The 19787-nt window shown below is 47.1% G+C and overlaps 1 protein-coding gene across 14 annotated transcripts in view; it reads left to right on the plus strand.

Moving 5' to 3' along the window:
• LOC100466176 (cytochrome c oxidase assembly factor 1 homolog) overlaps positions 1–19787 on the plus strand; it is a 99809-nt gene that overhangs the window by 66837 nt on the left and 13185 nt on the right. For 6 of the 14 annotated variants that reach the window (XR_004626956.1, XR_004626955.1, XR_004626957.1 and 3 more), the window contains exons 3-5: positions 5119–5305; positions 14746–14845; positions 16917–17065. Coding sequence is in view for 11 of the 14 variants with exons in the window: in XM_034665588.1 (XP_034521479.1) it covers positions 5222–5305; positions 14746–14845; positions 16917–17065 (333 nt within the window). In the remaining 3 variants the exon portion in view is untranslated. The other 8 variants (XM_034665589.1, XM_034665592.1, XM_034665598.1 and 5 more) reach the window with 5 other exon arrangements.

The following is a 19787-nucleotide window of genomic DNA, read 5'->3' on the forward strand; positions in this document are numbered from 1 at the left end:
ACAAGGGCTGTTGAGGTCCTCAGTGGCACCTCTAGGCACAGTCTTTAGGCACCAGGGCAGGCATATTGGGGCCTAGAGTTGGTTTGCACATGGTTGACCATGGGGGGTGGCTGCAGGTGCCTGGGTGGGTAGGGTCAGTGGCAGATACGTGTGCAGTGGCAAGGCCGGGGGTTCAGCAGCAGGGCGTGGAGCCAACTATAGACAACTGGCTGTCAGTATTTCCTTGTGCGTCTGCAGGGGCTAGCCGCTTGGGTGCCAGTATCAGGTCAAGGCCAGCAGTTATAGGAGTCTGTCTTAGGTATGCATGATGGCGCTGGCTGTTGACAGGAGTCACAGGGCCTGCTCTGGGTACCAGAGTAGCTTCAGGGACCTGGACGGTTGCTGTACACTTGTGTGGCTTCTGGGCCTTGCTGCAAGCATACACATGACGTTGGAGGCCTTTGACAGGTTGGGGTCAGCAGCTTGCAGGTGCACAGCTGCGGGGTCTTGCTGCCTGTACATAGAGGTATGTAGGCCAGTGACCGGAGTCAGAGCTGTATGTGGGCACACAAGCAGCTACGGGGTCCTTCACTGCTGTCATGCGCGTGTGTGGCTGCAGGGTGAACCACACGTACGTGCACCGTGGCGGAGACCTGCCGCCAGGGCTGAGGCTGGCGGCTGCTTGTGCACCATGACCAGGGCTGGCTGCCTGCTCGGATCCCAGTCTTCAGTGGAAGGTGGGTGAGGAAGCAGGAAAGGACTGCAGGCATTGTCCGTGAATGTGAAAACTGTGGATGAAAATGTCCGTGGCGAAATCTGGAGGAAATCCACTGTGGCTGTGCCAGCTGTTGGTTTTCTCAGTGGTGAAAGCTTGCTGATGTGCTCTATGGAAAAGTCGGCCGGCATTGTCCAAGATGAGGGCTCATGATGAGAGCTGATGGGGTCTCTAGTACCCACAAGGCCTGTTGGCCTCAGAGGTGAAGGCTGCTGGGGTCCTCTGCAGAGCAGGCCGCTGGGAACTGTCGCTCCTGCTGCATGGCTCTATTGGTAGGCCTGCCCTTTTCCTTGTTCCTAGCTCTCTCTATACATGTCAGCTTTGCTGGTCTCTGGGCAGAGTTAAACTGAAGCAGGTCCTCCAAAAGGCTGGGGAAGCTAGTGTTCACCTCACTCTCCTTTTTCTTGCAGAGAACTCTGTCCCGTGGGAGAGTTCCTCCTGGCACCGAGCAGCACTGGTCTGGGGGATGGGGTGATGTGGGGAAAATGAAACTTTCTTCTTCCCATTTTTGTGCAGTTATACTCAGGCTTTTTCATCCACTCTGTTGCTCAGGCTTTTTAAGTGGACTCCTGAGCTCTCCTACAGCTCTTTTTGTTCCCAGATAGCTAGCTGTCTCATTGTTCCGTGTTGGGGGAGGAGACTGGGGTCTCTTACTCTGCCATCTTAGTGAGGTCACTGTGTTATATGTTTTTTACTACAATTAAAAATAAAAAACCCAACAGCTCTGGAGAAGAAAAACATTTTATATACAGAGCATTATTCAGTGTGCAATATCTGGAATTCAGACTTCTTTTGCCCAATATTGTGTTTCTAAGGTTTATTCTCACTTGTTCACTTTCATTGCTGTATCACGTGTCATTATATGAATATACGAGGTTGTTTTGTTGTTGTCCATTCTGCCGTTGATGGACATTTTTATTTTGGAATTATTATAAATAATATGGCTGTGAATTCTTGTATGTGCTTTCTGATGTATGCATGTATGTTTCTCTGTGATACATGTATCTCGGAGTAGGATTGCTGAGTTACTGGATATGTAAATGTCTAGTTTAATAGATACTGCCAGTTTTCCACAGTGCTTTTACTAACTTACATTCCACCAGCAGTATATAAAAGTTCTAGTTGCTTTAAGAAGATGTATGTAAAGCTCTTACATGTTTAATAAATACATGATAGCGTTTTTTGGTTTTGTTTTTATAAAGCTGTTTTCCAGGTAGCTTACTTAGGCACTTGGGTTGGTTCCATCACCACAGTAGGGAATGCAGGAAGGGGAGGCATAAAGTAGAGAGAGGTGGGGGAGGGAGCTTACTTGGCCACGTGCGTAAGTATTTAATAGAGATTTAGTTTAAAGCACAGAAGGGATGCCTGACCTAGATGTAGAGATTTGGGGATCATCTTATTTGATCCAAATTCAAGCCTTTGAGTATGATCTTAGGTGAAGATTAGAGTGGGCACGGAGTGAGGGCAGAAGAGAGTATATGGAGTGTATTAGTTTACTAGGCTAGCTGTCCTAACAAAATGCAACGGACCAGGTGGCTTGAGCAGAAGAATATATATATTCCCTCACAGTTCTGGAGGCAGATATCCAAGATCAAAGTATCATCAGGTTTGGTTTCTTTTGAGCCCTCTTCTCTGCTTGCAGATGGGACACCTTCTCCGTTTGTCTTTGCGTGGTCTTTCCTCTGTCCGCATGTGTCTGTCCAAATTTCCTTTTATAAGGGAGTCACGATCAGGTTAGAGCCTACCATAAAGACCTCACTGTAACGTAATTACCTCTTTAATGACCTTATCTTCAGATATGGTTATATTCTGAGGTACTGGGCATTAGGGCTTCAACATACAATTGGGGGGCAGAGCACACAATTCAGCCCATAACACAGAATGAGAGACGATATAGAACAGATAGATTTCAATAAGGAACTTAAGAGGACTGGCCAGAGAGGTAAAAGGAAAACAGAGAGTTGAGTCTGAAAATGATGGGAGAGTTTCAGGGAAGGACATTCAACCACAGCCCTCCCAGATTCCATTTCTAATGACTGATACCAAATTGTTCTGTTTTCCTATATACTTTCTTTTTCTAAAATGGAGGCTTTTAGTAGAAATGCTGAAGTAAATGTTTAACAGGGTTTGCTTTAGCATATTCACTTGCAAAATGGTTATGAATCAGAGTCCCTTATATAAAGATTTTGATGCCAGAAAATACTATTTTCTTGTTATGTTTTCAAATCTGCAAGAGAATGGCCTTGAATTGTATTTTTGTCAAAAAAAAAATTGATCAGATTTAGATGTCATGGTTTACTATTTAAAGCTTTCTGCGACAACTCTTAACATTTCTAAAGTCTAACTGCATGGTAATTTTGAATGCTCAAAATATTTGTAAGGAGGTGTAAGGATCATAATGATAAATTCTGTGAAATCACTCTGCCTTGTCCTTCACTGTCCCTCCAATACCCAGTTCATCGGCAAATCCTGTTAGTTCTGCTTCACACTTCGTGTCTTTTCACTTCTTCGCTTCTTTGCTGCTACCAGCTCGTCCAGGCTGCCAGCATGTTCAGTGTGGACTACCACTGGGTTTCACGCTTCCATTCCTGCCCCTTTTAGAGAAATCTTAAAAAAAAAAGAAAAGAAAAGAAAAAGGCAAGCCAGAGGATAGCATGCGCTACTTGAAGTCTCCAGCAGCACCTCATTACACTTGGAATAAAATCCACTCTCTGGGATACCCTAGAAAGAGCTACATGGTGAGACCCCGCCCACCTGTCGGCCCTCACTAGCACACTAGCTGCATCCTGCTCCTGGAACAGACCCAGGCTGTCTCAGGGCCTCTCCGGCTTTACTGGCCCCTCCTCTGGTCTTCGCGTTCCTCCTTCGGTCTCACCTCAAATTGCCCTGGCAGAGAGGCTGTCCCTCACGCCACAGCTAAAATTGCTCTTTCTTTCTTTTATATTCTAGCATGGGTTACTCTTAAAAAGAAAACTGCCAGTGATTTTTACCAGCGAAAGATGGTTTTTCGGGGGAATAGCAAAGAATTGCAATCTGCGTCCGGGTAAGCTATGTCAAAACCACAGGGAAGCCCGGAGAACAAAGGAGAGGTACACGCTTTCATAGAAAGAAATGAAAAATGGGAGCTTGGGAAGGCTGTTAGAAACAAGGAGTACATTCAGTAAACTGACTGGAAGTTGGGAGTACAGCAGATCGCCTTTGGCTGAGTAGTGATCGCGTCTCATTGGCTGGGCTGTTGGGGGCGGGAGCGGGTGCTGGTGTGGTGAGGAAACCCTTTCTCCTTCCTGCTGGGATGGTAAGGTAGTCTCCACCTGCCCAGTCCCGCTCTTCCTGCCGAATTTGCATTTGAGGACGAGTGATAGGGAAGAAGAGCTCCGCCTGCCCAACCTCCTGAGTCCCTTTTAGGGAGGTTTCCCTTTACTGATTTTCGCAACTGTCACATACGTTTGTTTGTTAGTTCGGGTAGGTAGGCAGGTAGTTTTGAAAGCCGCTGCCAAACTGTTTTTTCAAAGCGGGTGTACCAGATTGCACTCCCACGTTAGTGGTTGCTCCACACCCAACATTGGGTGGTGTTAGTGTTTTGGGTTTTTGTAGTTGTAGTTGGTAGTGAGTGTAGGTGCATAATGGTATCTCCTTGTTTGAATTTGGAGTTCCCTGATGACAGGTGACATTGAGTATCTTTGCATATGCTCATATGCCATCTGTACGTCTTCTTTGGAGAGATCTTTGTTCACATTTCCCCCCCAGCTTTTAATTAGGTTTATTTTCCTATTGTTGATTTTTAGTGGTTCTTTCTGTATTTTGGGTAATAGTCCTTTATCACATATGTCTTTTACTGATATTTTCTCCCAGTCTGTGGCTTGTTTTCTCTTTCTCTTGACGCTCTATTTTTTTCCAGTGTATTTATCACTAAGTAAAATGATCTCATTATTGTTTATCTCCTCCCACCACAATGTAAGGTCCACAAACCACCTGTCTGTGTTGTTCTCTGCTGTATTTTCAGCGCATAGCCTGCTGCCTGGTATTTTGAGTGCAGTAGGCACCCCAGTGCAGGACTCAATCCCAGGACCCCAGGATCATGACATGAGCTGAAGGCAGACGCTTAATCAGCAGAGCCACCCAGGCGCCCCTGGTTTGTTTTGTTCTTAATGAAAATGGCATTTGCTGATTTTAAGTTCTTCCATCTTCTTATTTGAAACCCAATTCAAATTTTACCATCTTAATATTCAAAATTAAGGATAATAGCCAGTTGCAATAATGTAAGGTGAATTTCCACTGTGATTCATATGAATTGGTTTAAGATGCATAATTGCTGGTCTGTACTTGCTTTGTCCTCTCAAGAGTTGTACGGATTTGTTCTCTAGGAGGTGGTCACAGGACTGGAAGTGGAAACGGGAAAGCATTTATGTCAATCTCATGAAGCCTTATGAAATGAATGGCACCTGCTAGACACTGAAAAATCTCAGCATGTTCAAATATGTATTCACAGATATGTGTGCACGTGTGTGCGCGCACACACACACACACACACACACACACTGGACTTGTAAGGTAAAAAAAACATTCAAATTCTTGGTTCTTGATTGCTTTTTTTGTTAATTGGATTTGTGAAAGATGGAAAATGACATTTTTGCTTCATACTGTACTTTTCTAAATTTTTTCTTTTATTTTTAGTAGTTTTTGGCTTTATATATTTTCGTGTTATGTCATTTGCTACAACTGATTATAGCTGTTACATTTTTGTCTGTCTTTGACTCAGTTAAAGGCTTTTTGCCTTCAATTCTACTCTTTGAATATTTCTACTGTGTTTTTGTTTGAATAAGCCAAGTCTTCTATTTTTAAGCCTTTCATTGCTTTTTAAAATTGTTGTTCTTAAAAATAACGTACATTTTACAGAGTTTTTAAAATCCTTTCAGAAAAGCTTTTAAAGGATGTTTTGGTTTTCTATTGCTGCATAACGAAGCATCTCAAACCTGGTGGCTTCAAACTGGAACCGTTTATTACCTGTCATGATTCACGGGTGGTCCTTCTGCTCTCTGGGTATTCTGCTGGTGCTGCGGTTATTTGGTGGCTCACCTGGGCTAGGATGTCTGTGGTTGCTCATGCACATGGCTGCCATGTTGGTAGGGACAGCCGGCTCAAATGGGATGTTGGGACAATGGGGCATCTATATCTGTCTATCTGTCTCTCTCCATCCAGTCTCAGATCTCTCCTTCACCGAGTAGTCCCTTCACATGGTCTTTTTATGAAGTCTCTCCAGCAGGGTAACCATACTTCCTATATGGCAGCTTAGGGCTCCCAAGAGTGCAGAACTGGAAGCTGCCAGGCCTCTTTAAAGCTGAGGCATGGAACTGCCACAGCGTGAATTCTGCCCCATTCTGTGGGTTGAAGGGATTCATAGGGCCAGCCCCGAGTCAGGTGACAGGTCTGTGAAGGAGAGAAGGTGTGGTTTCCTGAGGGCCGTCTTTGGAGCCTGCGTACCACAGTATGAGAGTCTAAACCCTTCACATTAATTTTTAGTTGATATGACGTAGTTCCTATGGCAAAGGCCTGTTTGCATTTACTTCCCTTAGTGAATTTGTTTCATGCTTTTAATTTTATTAATTTCTCTGTCAACATCAAGACAAAAAACAGTATTTTTACCTCAGTTATGGTGAATGAGTCCCTCTGCTTGGTTTTACACACATTTTATGTTTCATTTTCTGGAATTTTAGGCCATATTATAAATTTAAATATTTTATATATTCTTTTTAAAAAGCACTAGATGTTTCCATTCATTTGGTAACTGTATAAATAATAATTATTTAGATCTAACTAATTTAATTGGCCTCCATGCATGCTGTCAGTCCAAATATATACCATTATTTCTAAGGAATTTGGGTGTACTTTTGATAAGGTGTAATGTATCTTCAAATAGTGTTTCAGGAACGCTGTGTAGGTTGTGTAATATAATGATGTATCATCCGCACACTTCGATGCCTTCCTCCTGTGTTCACACATTTGGGCTGTTTGTGGATTTCTTGGAGCACAGTCTTTGTTTCTCACAAGTCATTGTTATATTGCATTTCTTTGCGAATTCATTGTTCTTTATAGATATACCTTCTTGGGAAACTGATTTCTGTTTGTTTCTCTTTCTTGTAATATAAAATTTTTGCCAGTAAGTGTTGGTGAATGGAACTGGGACACGATCTGCATTTTTGTCTTTTTTCAGCTCTGTCAAGTCTCGACTGTAACTTCCTTATTATGAATTCAGCTTTTCTGCCGTGTTAATTCTGCCCTTTTTCTCCTGGGCTTTAATGTCAGTTCTGCTATTGCATTTTCAAGTTTCCTTGAAACCTCTCCTTATCTAAATCTCTTCCATTTCTTTCTCAGCATAATGTTTCCTTATTCCCATCGCTCTTGGTTTTCATACGCGGTAAGTTATTCCTATAAACAATGAAATGTCCAAATCATTTTTCTCCACATTATTTTACTTCTTGGAGTCAGTTGTTGCCGCTGCCAGTCTTGCCTGTAATTATTGCAGGGTCGTGTTTATTAGGATAGGAGTCTCCAAGTGGGTATAGAAGAAGAGTTTCTGGGTGAGGAAAGGGAGAGCGGCTGTTCCGGACTCACCCACTGTGGGGCTGACCGGCTTATTTGCTGACTGCTGCCAACCCAGAAACTTTGGACTAGAAGTGGAGAGAGGTGAGGAGCTGAACCCTCTTCCCATATATTTCCCGGCAGCTCTGGCTCTTCCCCCTTCAGAGGCCGTGTGTTTCTTGGTCTACATTCAGGCTGTGGTTGGTAGAAATTTCTCCCAGACTCCAGCAAATGGTTACTGTTCAAAGCAGGCCCTAACTTCTGTCATTTCTTTTGTGTTTCTTTACAGATGTTTTATTTTTATTTTATTTTATTTTTTAAAAGATTTTATTTATTTATTTGACAGAGAGACAGCCAGCGAGAGAGAGAACACAGCAGGGGGAGTGAGAGAGGAAGAAGCAGGCTCCCAGCGGGGGAGCCCGATGTGGGGCTCGATCCCGGGACTCTGGGATCACGCCCTGAGCCGAAGGCAGACGCTTAACAACTGAGCCACCCAGGCACCCCGTGATATTAGCCTTTTTGTCTCCCATATCAAATATAATACATTCTGGTTTTTTTTTTTAAGTTTACCTTCTTATATTTCTTAATTTTGCTATTCATACTTTTTTCTTAAAATCTTATTTTTTTTCTGTATTTTTGTCTTTTTAATTTTGTTATCCTTTTATTCCAATTTAAATTCCTATTGACGTAATTATTTCATCTCTCTTTTCTTAGGCATTCATTCTGTCCCTTCTCTTCCCCTACCCCTCATGGTTTGATTTTATAAAGGCTGAAAGGATATGTAATCCTCAGCGGGTAGTAGCAGTGGACTGTGTCATTCAACAAACGAGGAAGATCTCTCCTCCTCTTCCTGTAGTCTCTAAATAGATTTTATATGTCTTTGTTTTGTCTTGAACCCTAAAATTATAGCTTCGGGATATATTGATTAAACTGTTTCCCAGGATAGTGATGATTTGCTTGCTTCCTGCAGATGGCACATGTGAACTTGTGGGGTGGCTTTTGGATGCACATATCACCTGTATGGGAAGCTGATTGTTCTGAAACCTGTGGCCTGTAACATGGGTTTTGTTACTTAGTGGAAAAAAAAAAAAACGTGGCCTTTGGGATCAGACAGATGCATGTAATAGCTCTGTGTGGAACAGATGAGCTGCTTCAGAACCTTTCTTGAGACTTTCTTCCTAGCTCAAAACAGGCAAAAATACCTAGCCTTCATAGATATTATATTAGTAGTGCATATAAAATATTCTGCATTGTGCCTGGCCCATAGTAGTCACTCAGATGTGGGTGGGACAAGCCAGGCCAGCCATATGTCATCCAGAGGAAAGTAAGTGAGTGGGTAGATTATTCCTGGGATGGGTCTTCCCTAGCGAAGCCCAGAGTTAGAGAGAACCATGGGATGTTAATAGTCTTGCTGGGAAGGTCACATGGCTCTGGATTCATGGATAGGCTCTGGCCTTTCTCCATTTCTGCTGCCTGTGAGGCCCACATATTAAGGTGGTCATGGTTTTAACAATTTGGGGATGGTGGTGGAGAGGAAAGAATCACCTTGCTGTAGAGATTCAGCTTGAAAGACATACCTGATTTTCAGAAATGCACAATATGAGAAAAATGCCCGTTAAAAATCAAGGATTTTTATCTCTAGATTTGTCCATCTTCCTCAGCTGGGTTTTGGGATGATTATCTTACTGTGAGGGCCTCCTGAGCTCAACTTGTATGAAACTCAGGGATTTTATCTCACGGACTGGCAGATCTCGGCCTGAGGTTCCCACCGTCCGACCTGGCCCCTAGAGTAGTCTGCGTCTTGCCCAGTGCCAGAATCCTTGGGAAGAGGAGTCCATTCCTTTATTGCCACAGGCTCTAAGTCTCTCAAGGTGTGATGGGGGTAGGTGGTGTGTGTGGCATGGAGAGAAGAGCTGTTTCTAGTCTCTAACTTCCCAGGATTCCCTGTGGGATCACCTGACCAGCTTTTGCACCTCAGGCCATTGCTGACTTTCTGTGCTTTGTTCCTGAAGACCACTGGCTCCTGAGCTTGGCTGCATATTAGGATCACCTAAAGAGGTTAAAAAACACCCGTGCCTGGATCCCACCCCCATGGATTCTGTTTTAATTGATCTGGGGAGTGGCCTAGACATCTGTTTTTGTTTTTTGGGATTTTTTTAAAGCTCTTCAGATGATTCTGATGTGCAGCCCAGCTTGAGATCGTACCGCGAGACTGCTTCCGTGCTTCCCTGGTCAGATCCTGCCTGTGGCTCGAACCCTCTGGCTGCTTCTGTTTATCCCCCTAATGATACTTCCTGCAGACATTCATCTGGTTGGAGGCTCAAAGGGAAGCAGACAGGAGGGCCCTCCAGCCCTGTGCTGGCTTCAGCAGCTCTGACAGCATCTGTTTCCCAGATTGCCCTTTGATTCTAGAAAGGCGTTCTAGAACGTTTGTAAGCCATTGGGCTTTGGGGGCCCAAGTCACCCTTTGTGTGTCAGAGCAGACATACTAGGACTGCTTTCTGAAGAGAGCTTGCCTGTACTTTGTTCTCCCCTCTTGTGGCTAACCAGCTTAATTTTCAAAATGTGTCACAACCCTTGCCTCTTAGTTAACTGTAAAGCAAAACATCTTCCCTTAAGTGACTGTGTGTGAGGAACTGAAGTTGAGTTTCTTCCAGAGTTTCACATCAAATTAAAAAATTTTCAGTTCTCAAAAGCTCAGTTCTAAAATGAACAATCGTTGGAGGTAGCCTAACGTCTATCTCTAGTTCTCTCCTACGCCTTTTTGCATTTTTTGTGTGTGAGGTTGGGGGCTGCTGAACACTTTCTTCAAGACAGCTGACGAGGCAAGTAAACTGAAGCTGACTGAAAAGGAGCAGGGCCTGAGGCCCCGTTCCCCCCCCCCCCACTCTCAAACCCCTCACCTCACTTTCACACACACACACCAGGTCGGTCATGACCGCCTCGCTTCTCCTTTGAGTCAAGGCAGCCCATCAGAGCTTCCCACTTAGGCCTCACTGTTTTGGCCACTTTGTTATATTTTTTCTTGCATTGTGATTGTGGCTTTTATTGTGCGATGTTATAAATAAAAGTAGTTCTTTGGACGTTGTGAACTTCTAAAAAAAAATTCTGGGGATGCCGTGTGCAATACGAGCCACTTCAGGGGCTCCATTGCTGAGCACGTGTGGGAGAGATCTTGTGCAGGCTTTGTGTGGTCGGAGGTGTATCCCCCCTCGGCTGCTGCTTCCCTTACCCCATGCACACGCCGGTCCTTGTGCTTGCTCGGGCTTCCCTGTCTGCCGAGCAGCCAGGAAGCTCTGTGTCAAATCTTGGGCTACCTCGAAGGAATGTCTAGTGCATGAGAGAGTGTAACTTTGTGTACTGACTTTACTGCAGCTGTATTTCTTTTCTTAAAATTATTTTCTATTTGGCTTCATTTTCTCATTCAGTTTTTTTCTCTTCCTCTAAAATATGCATCCCTGTTAGCCCTGTCATCCTTTTGAGAATGAGCTCATGTACCAATTAGTAAATAAATATTTTAAGAAACTGCCCTTTCGATACACTCTTCCTACCTCAGTGTGAGCTCTTGGCTTCACTCTCTGTCATAGGTCTTCTGACTGGTCCTGCTGCGTCGCTGCTCCCCTGTCTGCAGCCCCATGTCTGCGGAGTAGAGCTCAGCTGCTCAGGGTGATGGCCTCTCTTAGCAGGAACTGCCTCTGTTTCCCCACCTAACGTCCTGTGGTTCAAGCCGCTCCCACTCCCCTGTGCTTCTGTAGCTTTCTCTCTCTCTCTCTCTCTCTCTCTTTTCCACTGCTGGGCCTTCGTTCTCCATTTCCACTGATCTGAAGCCTGTCTCCCTGCTTTCTCTGCTGAGTCGATTTTCTCTGTGCAACCTTTGCTGAGTCCCTCCAGGCAGAGTCGACCGCTTCCTGGATGTCCCTTCCTCTCCTGGTGCACATCTCTGGTTGACTGACCAGGCTGTGGCTCGCCTCTCCGCACCTCTGTGCAAATTAGAAAAAGGCACCCTCCCCTTCCGCAAGTCACTTTCTCGAACTTCCAACTGTTGGAAAACTGTCTTAATCAATAGGAGTCTAGGATGTTTCACCTGGAAATGGCAGCCTGCGAGGACTGTGCTGTGCTGACCTGCACAGTTGTATTTGAGGCCCTTTTGTGACTCATCCAGAGTCCCCTCAGTGCTGCTTGTCCGACCAGAGCAGGCCCTCAGCAGCCATTTGCTAAACAAAAGAAAGAGTGAAAGTACAAGTACATGCCATGTTCTTACCACGAAAGGTAGCAAGAAAGGCATATATGAGAAGACCTTCTTGCACTGAACATTATGCATATATTCAGAGACATATTTATTTTTTTACATTTCAGTATTTCTGAAATCAGAAGGTATCTTCAAGTCAGTGTATCATGGTGGTTAAGAGCTCAGATCCTGGGGCGCCTGGGTGGCACAGCGGTTAAGCATCTGCCTTCGGCTCAGGGCGTGATCCCGGCGTTATGGGATCGAGCCCCACATCAGGCTCCTCTGCTATAAGCCTGCCTCTTCCTCTCCCACTCCCCCTGCTTGCGTTCCCTCTCTTGCTGGCTGTGTCTATCTCTGTCAAATAAATAAATAAAATCTTAAAAAAAAAAAAAGAGCTCAGATCCTGGGCCAGACTGTCTGGGTCTGAATCCCAGTTCTACTTCACCTCTTGTGCCTCAGTTTACTGATCTGTAAAATGGGGATGATAACAGTAGTTCCTACTTCATGTGGTGATTGGGAGAATTAAATGAAGTATTGTATGTACAGTGCTTAGAATATAGGTGCCAAGCACCTAATAGTGAGAGATATTTGTTACCTATTATCATTATTGAAGTCTAGTGTGCTTGATACACTGTTGTTTCCTTTTAGCCCTGAGAAACTGTCTGTAATTCATGGTGTACAACTTCTGTTGATAACGTCTCATTTTGGTGGGCAGCTGCCTGGGCCTGGGCTTACGCGCACTGTGGTCAAACACCTGTCGCAGGTCCTGCCCCTCCCCCACCAGTTTTCTGATTGCTGCAAGAGATAATAGCACACACAGAGGAAACTAGCAGGCTTTGTTGTCGCTTCTTAATAGAGCAGAAGAGAAAGGGGGGAAACCAGGGCCCTTTACAGGCAAGGCTTGTTTTGAAACTGAAACCTAACTTGTTCATGTTGCAAGGCTTGGATTGGTAATAAATCTTGACTGAAACTGGAAATCAGAGAGAACTGGGTTTGGAAAGTGACTTTATGTAAAATCTTTATCTAATGGCAGAGCAACTTTCCTTTGATGATTTTCAAGAAAGCTTTGCTGTGTAGTGGCCAAGGTAATGAATGTTCTGGGGCTGTGTTCCCCATTAGAACCCACCAGACTGTTCTCAAGTTAGACGGTAGATGTGAGTTGCTCCCCCAACAGTTGTGAGTTTTTCCTGGTCTCTGGTGTCCACTTGTGACTGTAACTTCACGTGAGAGATGGTGGCTGTTCTCTGCATTGTTTCAGGACACTTCCCCCCACACCTCCTGCCAGCTTTAGAAGCTGCATGCTTGTGGGGAATTCTACGGGATTCACGCTCACTGCCCCACCCTCCTCAACTGTCCTTCACTTGAAGCAAGATCTGATTCATGCATTTTTTGGAGATGCTCTGACCATTTTCATTATGAGACTAAATGGCTTTTCCCAGATCACATTGCTATAATTGACTGACACTCATCTTTGATAAATATTCTTACACGCTACCCAGCACTGGCCAAAACTGTCACGGCAACCCTGCTACATGTGTCTGGGGTTTCAGCAGCCTTCTCTTAGTTGAATAAAACTGGATAAAATTAAATTAATACAAGGATGATCTACAACTTTATCCTCCCTAATTTGATATGTTGATGAAAATCCTTTCCATACATAAATCTCAGTTTAATGTTATTGTAGTGTAGAACTGGTCAACTTTAGCCCTGTCTGAGGGTGTGTTTAGTTCTCAGTTCCCCGAAAGAATATCCACTTGAGGGACTTTCTCCAACAGGCCTCCTTATGGATTCACGTACCTACAGGTTTCAGAAGTGATAAGCAGACTGTTGTTATTACGCTCTATATTCTAGAAGGTAAAGGAGGGGATGGTGAGAATATGGATACCTTGACTCACAGGTCCAGCCGGTGGAGGAACTAGCATTATGCCCAGTTCTCTTGCACGGCAATGCCTTGGACCCCTTTACGTCACATCAAAAGCTTTGTCCTAAAGAAGCACATAACATCTAAGGTTAAATCTTCAAATGGGGACATAAACACTTTTCATTTTTCCTTTTATATAAGCTAGGATTTCCATCTCTGTCCAAAATCTCATGTCTTTTTGGAGAAATATCAACAAAGACAGAGGAATTTACCTAAATTTCACAGGGTGAGGATGCCCTAATGCAGCGTGCGTGGTCAAAGCAAACTGGAAGCTTCCAGAAAGAATCTGACTCACAGGCATTTTGTTGGGGTTTTTTTTGTTTTTGTTTTTTTTTTAGTTGTCAATATTTAGAACAGTTTCCCATGAAAGACCTCTTGAAATACTGGAAGATCCATCCAGATTTGGCCCACATAACCATTGTCGGCTGGAGCCGGGTAGAAGCTGTCCCTTGGCTGGGCCATGCGCGCCTCACTTTTCAGTGTCTGCTCTCATTTATGTGACTTGTGTGGTCCTGTGGGCATTTGAATGGTGACCCGGATCCAAGCCAGTGTTCTGCTCTGTTTTAGGGCTGGGAATCTTACAGCTTCACAGAAAGGCCCAGGCCCGGTGTGAGCCGTGGTGAAATGGCCGCTGGGAAGGAAGGAGGCTGATGGGTGCCGTTGAGGCCCAGGGGCTGCTCCAAGCCCCACCTAGGCCTCCAGGAGACAGGAGTCCAGGCCAGGGTGGGTGTGGTGTGCCGAATTGGCTGAGCTGGCTCCTCTCCATCTGCTCGTTCATCTTGAAAGTCATGACCACAGTTTCCTCATCCAGGGGGTGGGACATTTTTCCATCAAAATATGAAAGAAAGCAGCCAGTGACCACGCCGACCCATTCGTAGGCTCCTCAGACCAACCATTGCTACAAAAGGAGAAGCTTCCTGTTTACCAGCCAGCGTGAGACAAAGTGGTTGTGCGTCCTGGCCGCGCAGGACTTGGCACGCAGGCTGGGTTCTGTCTGGAAACACAGCAGGGCTGAATGCTTGCTCTGTGCTCAGCCGTCGCCCCCACGGCCTGGGTCCTGGATGTGGGCCACTCTCGGGAGGGCCCTTTCACTTTGGCTCCAGAACCAGCCCTGGCTTTCTGAAAGGAAGCAAACAGGGAAGGTGGCCTCGCCTCCTTGCCGGCTTCCTCGTTAGCTTTCCTTTCTCTGTGGGGCCCCAGGCAGGCAAAGGCCCTTGGCCTAAACCTGAATTTAACAATAAATTCCTGTCTTTTGTTTTTAAGTCTCCAGGAAGCAAAATGCCATGGTCTCTGGGGAAACTGGCCTTTTCTCTGAGTGTAGTGGCTGGCGGGAGCTGCACCCTTACATATTACCTTATACAAAGTAAGTATCCAGCGAACCAGGCGGCCCCAGGCCAGCTTTCTCCTTGCTCTCTCACCCCTGCTTCTCCATCAGAGGAAGTACTTAAGATGCTTTCAGCAGATTAGCAGAGAAGGAGAGGGCTATTTGTAGAAGCCGGGAGCCCATGCCCGCTGGCTCTAGCTTCCTGTGCATCCTCCGGTCCCAGTTTTTCCTGGAGCTACACGTGCATATAAAAGGGCCAGGTTTCGTTTGCATCAGAAGTTTTGTCGAAAGCAAGATGGGCTTTCATTCCAGTGCACACTCACGAGACCCCTTAAGATTTCTGAGATTATGTGAAGAAGAGAGGGAAGGGGAACACCAGATGGCTCACAGGTGGGGAAAGCTGGCTGTTTCTCCAGTGTCGTCAGCCTGTTTGCCCTGCTGGTCTCTGCTATTGATTTAGCGGAGGAGGGGACCCCGAGCAAGGGACTCTGCTGAGAGCAGAAAATAAAAGCCGAGTCCAGGATGCAAAATGCTGACAGAAGCCGCTTCCAGCCCCACTGCACCCAAATTTGAATTTGTAAAGGCAGGCCACAGTTCCTGTGGGCAGCCAAGACGTAGAAGGTCATTTCAGTGCTACTGGTTGCAAAGCAGCAGCAGTGTTTTTCTAGACTGACTTTCTTTGAAGATCCTTTGTGCCTGCCCAGCTTGGCTTCTCACCCTGCCTCTGTGCCGTTTTCACTTCCTGCCAGGATGTTGAGTATCACCAGCAGACAGGCAGAGAGAGCTCGATGTCCTCTGCGTACGTCCTTCTCCATCTTCCCTCAGAGTTGGCCCGCAAGGCTCTGAGCCTTGAGGTGGCCTGCGATGAGCACTGCCAGGGACAATTCAGACCGGAATGCCTCAGGCTCCTCTCCCCTCTGCCTAAGGGATGGGGACAGGACACAGCAGGGATGGATGCGTTTTACGGGTCAGAGGACTGCCGGCCTTTCCCCCTTACGAGGCTGGGGTCGTCCGGTAGACACAGCTGAAGCTCGGTGCTGCTGTGCGGCCTTGTGGGGGGGCCTCCTCACCTCAGTCACCTGTGTGATGAGGGATAACGTCAGGGCCTGGGCATGAGGTTGTTGTACAAGGCATCTTACAACCTGTGAGATCCTGAGAATTGTAGGATACGTGAAATACTGAGAACAGTGTCTGACCGTGGAACTCTGGACCCAGCTTCTGCTTCTCCTTTTCCTGTCTTGGCTGGCACCTGCATTCACCTGCTCACCCACTCTTGGGAAGCAGCCCAGGGGGAGCATTCTCCCCAGTACCTCCAGGCTCAGGCCGTCTTTCCCTTCCATTCCTGGGATCGGGCCTAGAGGAGGGACGCTCTTTCTTGTTGCCAGACTGAAAGCCCTCCTTGGGAAGCCTACCTTTGCTCTCTCCCGAGGGCAACCTGTCTACCTTACACCTTCAGGGAGATGCTTCCTGGAGTTACTAGTAGCCTTTCGGCCAGACAGTGTACCTGAGACTGAGAGAAGTTTAAAAGCTTTACCTACAGGAAGTGTTGCCTTAAATCTATAAACTTGGAAAAATGAGCATTTTCAGTCTCTGTTTCTTGGCCCAAGGGTTTTGTTGTTGTTTAAGTTGTGGTCTGTCTGATTTTGTGCTGGTTTATCAGGACCTTCATCTTAGTGGAGGGAACAGTGTTTAGAAGTCCGGGGTCCTAGATTTTGGTCCCAGCTCTGCCGCAGACGAGCCGTGTCACTTCGAGCAAGTCATGGAGTCCTAGCACTTTAGGACTGAAAGGAAAGCTAGAGAAGATCCAAGCCAACCCCTTAGATGAAGAAATGAGGCAATGCATGAGGCAGGAAATGTGAGGAGAAATGGAGGCACAGAAAGATCAAGTCCCTTGATCTTAAGTTTATCTGGACAATCCCGCAGATACTGACTTTCTCTAAAATGGGGAGCTTAGAGGAAATGCTCCCTACCTGTTTTTCCATCCAGAAATTTCACATTTGTTTCTGTTTCCATGCTATACATGAATCGTATCCTCTAACTTTTTACAGAGAGTCTACCTGACCTAGTTTCAAAAAGAAAAATAAACGTAACAACTGTCTTTCCCTTTTAGAAGCTTTTACCAAGACGTCCTATTACCAGCTGGCATTGGAGCAGCTGCACAGCCACCCCGAGGCCCTGGAAGCTCTGGGCGCTCCTCTCAACGTCCACTATCTCCACCTCATCGACAGGGCCAACTTCGTGGACATCGCCAATGCCCAGGTAATGTGCTCCCCTTGCAGACTGCAGCCTGGGTGCCTGCTTAAGCCAGGGAGAGGGCTGCCGTCATCGGGGAGAGTCTTGGAGAAGCTGGAATAAGGATTCAGGATGAGAAAATTCACTAAGGAAAGCCGCAGCTAGGTATCACTGCGCACCTTCCATGAAAGCGATGTGGATGACTTTACTCTCATCTGTTCGTCCTCCTTTCCGAGGAATCCGCGTGGCAGGGAAGGCGTGTTCTGGCTCGGGTCCCCGTCTTGAACTGTGGGTTGTAGGGAAGGGACCATGGTATGTGCCACAGTTTCAGCTTTGAACTTGAAGGACCTCTGCAGCCAGTCAAGGCTCGTTCAAGTGTGAGCGACTCTGGAAACTGTAGTTTCGATTCTCTTTGACTTGCATTGCTTCCATGGAATGCTGGTCCGTTCTCTCAGTTATGTCTTGTCTTTTCTGGTTCAGCTGATAAACTCGCCCGAGTAGGAAATGCACTTACTCTTCTGTTTAACAAATAGGTTTTGAGTACACGTCAAGTTAGAGGAATGATTCTAAGCTGTGTGGGGCATACAGACATGCAGAAGGCCTTCGGGGACTGTAGTTTAAAACTTCCAAGTCAGATGGGATGAAGCAGACGCAGTGGTCGTGGCCCAGGAGGGAGCAGTTAGCGAGCTGGGCTGTCTTTGTGCAGAGAGGAGCGCCAGGCCGAGGAGCAGCGGAAACGTGAAGGCCCGTGGTCGTGCTCCCCGTGGCTGTGCTCCCTGCCGGTGTGAACTCGGGCGAGGGGCGGGGGTGCAGGCTGCCAGGGGAGGTGCGGGCAGGTCGGATGGGCTGGGCTACAGGGCTGTGACGTCATCGTGTGACGTGTGCGCGCTTGATTCCGGGGCCAGCAGAAGCCATGAAGGACTTTAAGGATAAGAGTGAGATACTCTGATGTGGGTTATTTAAAAATTTTTTGTTATCGTTTTTGTTAATTTTTTAATGGGAATAGTTTCATTGGGATTTTTTTCTTACAAAAGCCATTCATGCTCAAGATTTTGATAAAAATAGTTGATCTAGCTTTAAAAGAAGGTAAATTTGTGCTGATTGACAATACCCAAGGACCCGGCCCAGGGGACTGCCTTTAGGAAGGCAGTGTGGCCATGCAGGTGTGCAGTGGTGAGAGCACGAACCAGAGCTGTGGCTTGGTTCTATCAGGAAGGGGGTGGGTCAGAGGTCATGCTTTAGCGTCTGACGTGGATGAGTGGAAAGGTGGCAGTACCACTAAGTGAGAGGAGGAGCCCAGGAGGAGAAAAGGGAAGGCGCAGACAATCGCGGGTGCCCATTGGGTGCCACGTGGCGTCAGGTCTTTCACACCACATGGTATGGCTCCTGCGTGTGTCCGCATTGGCCGGGTCCCCGCAAGCACGAGAACGTGGACGGCCACGGATGGGGTCTGGCTGCTCACGGCGTCTCCAGCACAGAGCGCGGGGCCCGGTTCTGACGCTTAGGGGGCTGCGGGTGCCTTTGCCGAGGGCGGGGGTGCAGCGTCGGTTCTGCGGTCTGGTGCCCTCGTGAGTGCTGGGCACTGTGGTGGTCGCGCTGGGGCAGCTCCTCTGGTCGGGTCCAGCTTTCACCTGGGCCCGGGATCTGGCACCGCCTGAGAGGTGCCGAGAGGACTTCCGGCCGGGCTTCGTGCAGCCCGGGACCCTCGCGGAGCCGTGGTGGTGCTGGCCGTGGTGCTGGGTTCAGGTCGGCTGCGTGTCCGACGCCATGGCTCCACCGTGATGGGTTCCGGGTCAGCCGCCCCAGAGCCACCTGTCACAGAGGCTCTCGCTCCTCAGTGTACAGGGCGTGCGTGACATCTCGGCATTCTTTGCTTGCTTCCCTCCAAAGCAGCTGTTCTAAGGAAGCCCGTATGCAGCACGTGCCGCTTCGTTCCACGGCCCCCATTCGTGGTGCATTGAGTTTGTCCAGACGTAAGAGGGGTCAGTGGCTCGTGATGTAGTCGTCACACTGAAGGATTTTTTTCCCAAGTGTATGTGCGGAATAGTCAGTAACTCCCAGCATTTTGGTTTAGCAGACGTTCAGCTGTACTCTTCGGCAAGGCCTGGGAGATGAAGAGACTGGTGTGCAGGGCGCCTCCTGCACCCGCGCGATTTGGCTCTCTGAAGTGCAGACATTGACCGCTGACGTTCGCTGTTCTTCATAGTCCTGCTTGCTTCTGTCCTCCCCCCACCTTTCTTTTGTTTTCTTTTAGCTGCTCAGTGCAGATGCAGGGCTCTGTTACTTCATTTTATTTTATTTATTTATTTGACAGAGAGACAGAGAGAGAGCATAAGCAGGGGGAGCAGCAGAGAGCAGAGGGAGAAGCAGGCTCCCCGCTGAGCAGGGACCCCGATGCAGGACTGGGTCCCAGGACCCTGAGATCATGACCTGAGCTGAAGGCAGACGCTTAACGACTGAGCCCCCCAGGCGCCCCTGTTGCTTAATTTTGTCATCCTGAGAAAAGCTGTGGCTCTGTTCCTAAAGGGGGACCCTGATGCGCTTAGCGTGACTAGGTGACTGCTTATTCACGTGGGGTGTGCAGCCACCATTCCAAAGCCCGTGTCTTCTGTAGAGTGGGTTTCAGTCACTGAAAGAGGGAGAAAAAACACAAAGGATGCGTGTCTACACCAGGCAGTTCTTTCTCTTGGTGGCAGTGTGGGGCGGGTGAGATATGCCATCTCTCAGCTCAGGAGAAGTCAAAGAACGA

The sequence above is a fragment of the Ailuropoda melanoleuca genome, chromosome 1, assembly GCF_002007445.2.
Source record: "Ailuropoda melanoleuca isolate Jingjing chromosome 1, ASM200744v2, whole genome shotgun sequence".
NCBI classification, from domain to species: domain Eukaryota; kingdom Metazoa; phylum Chordata; class Mammalia; order Carnivora; family Ursidae; genus Ailuropoda; species Ailuropoda melanoleuca.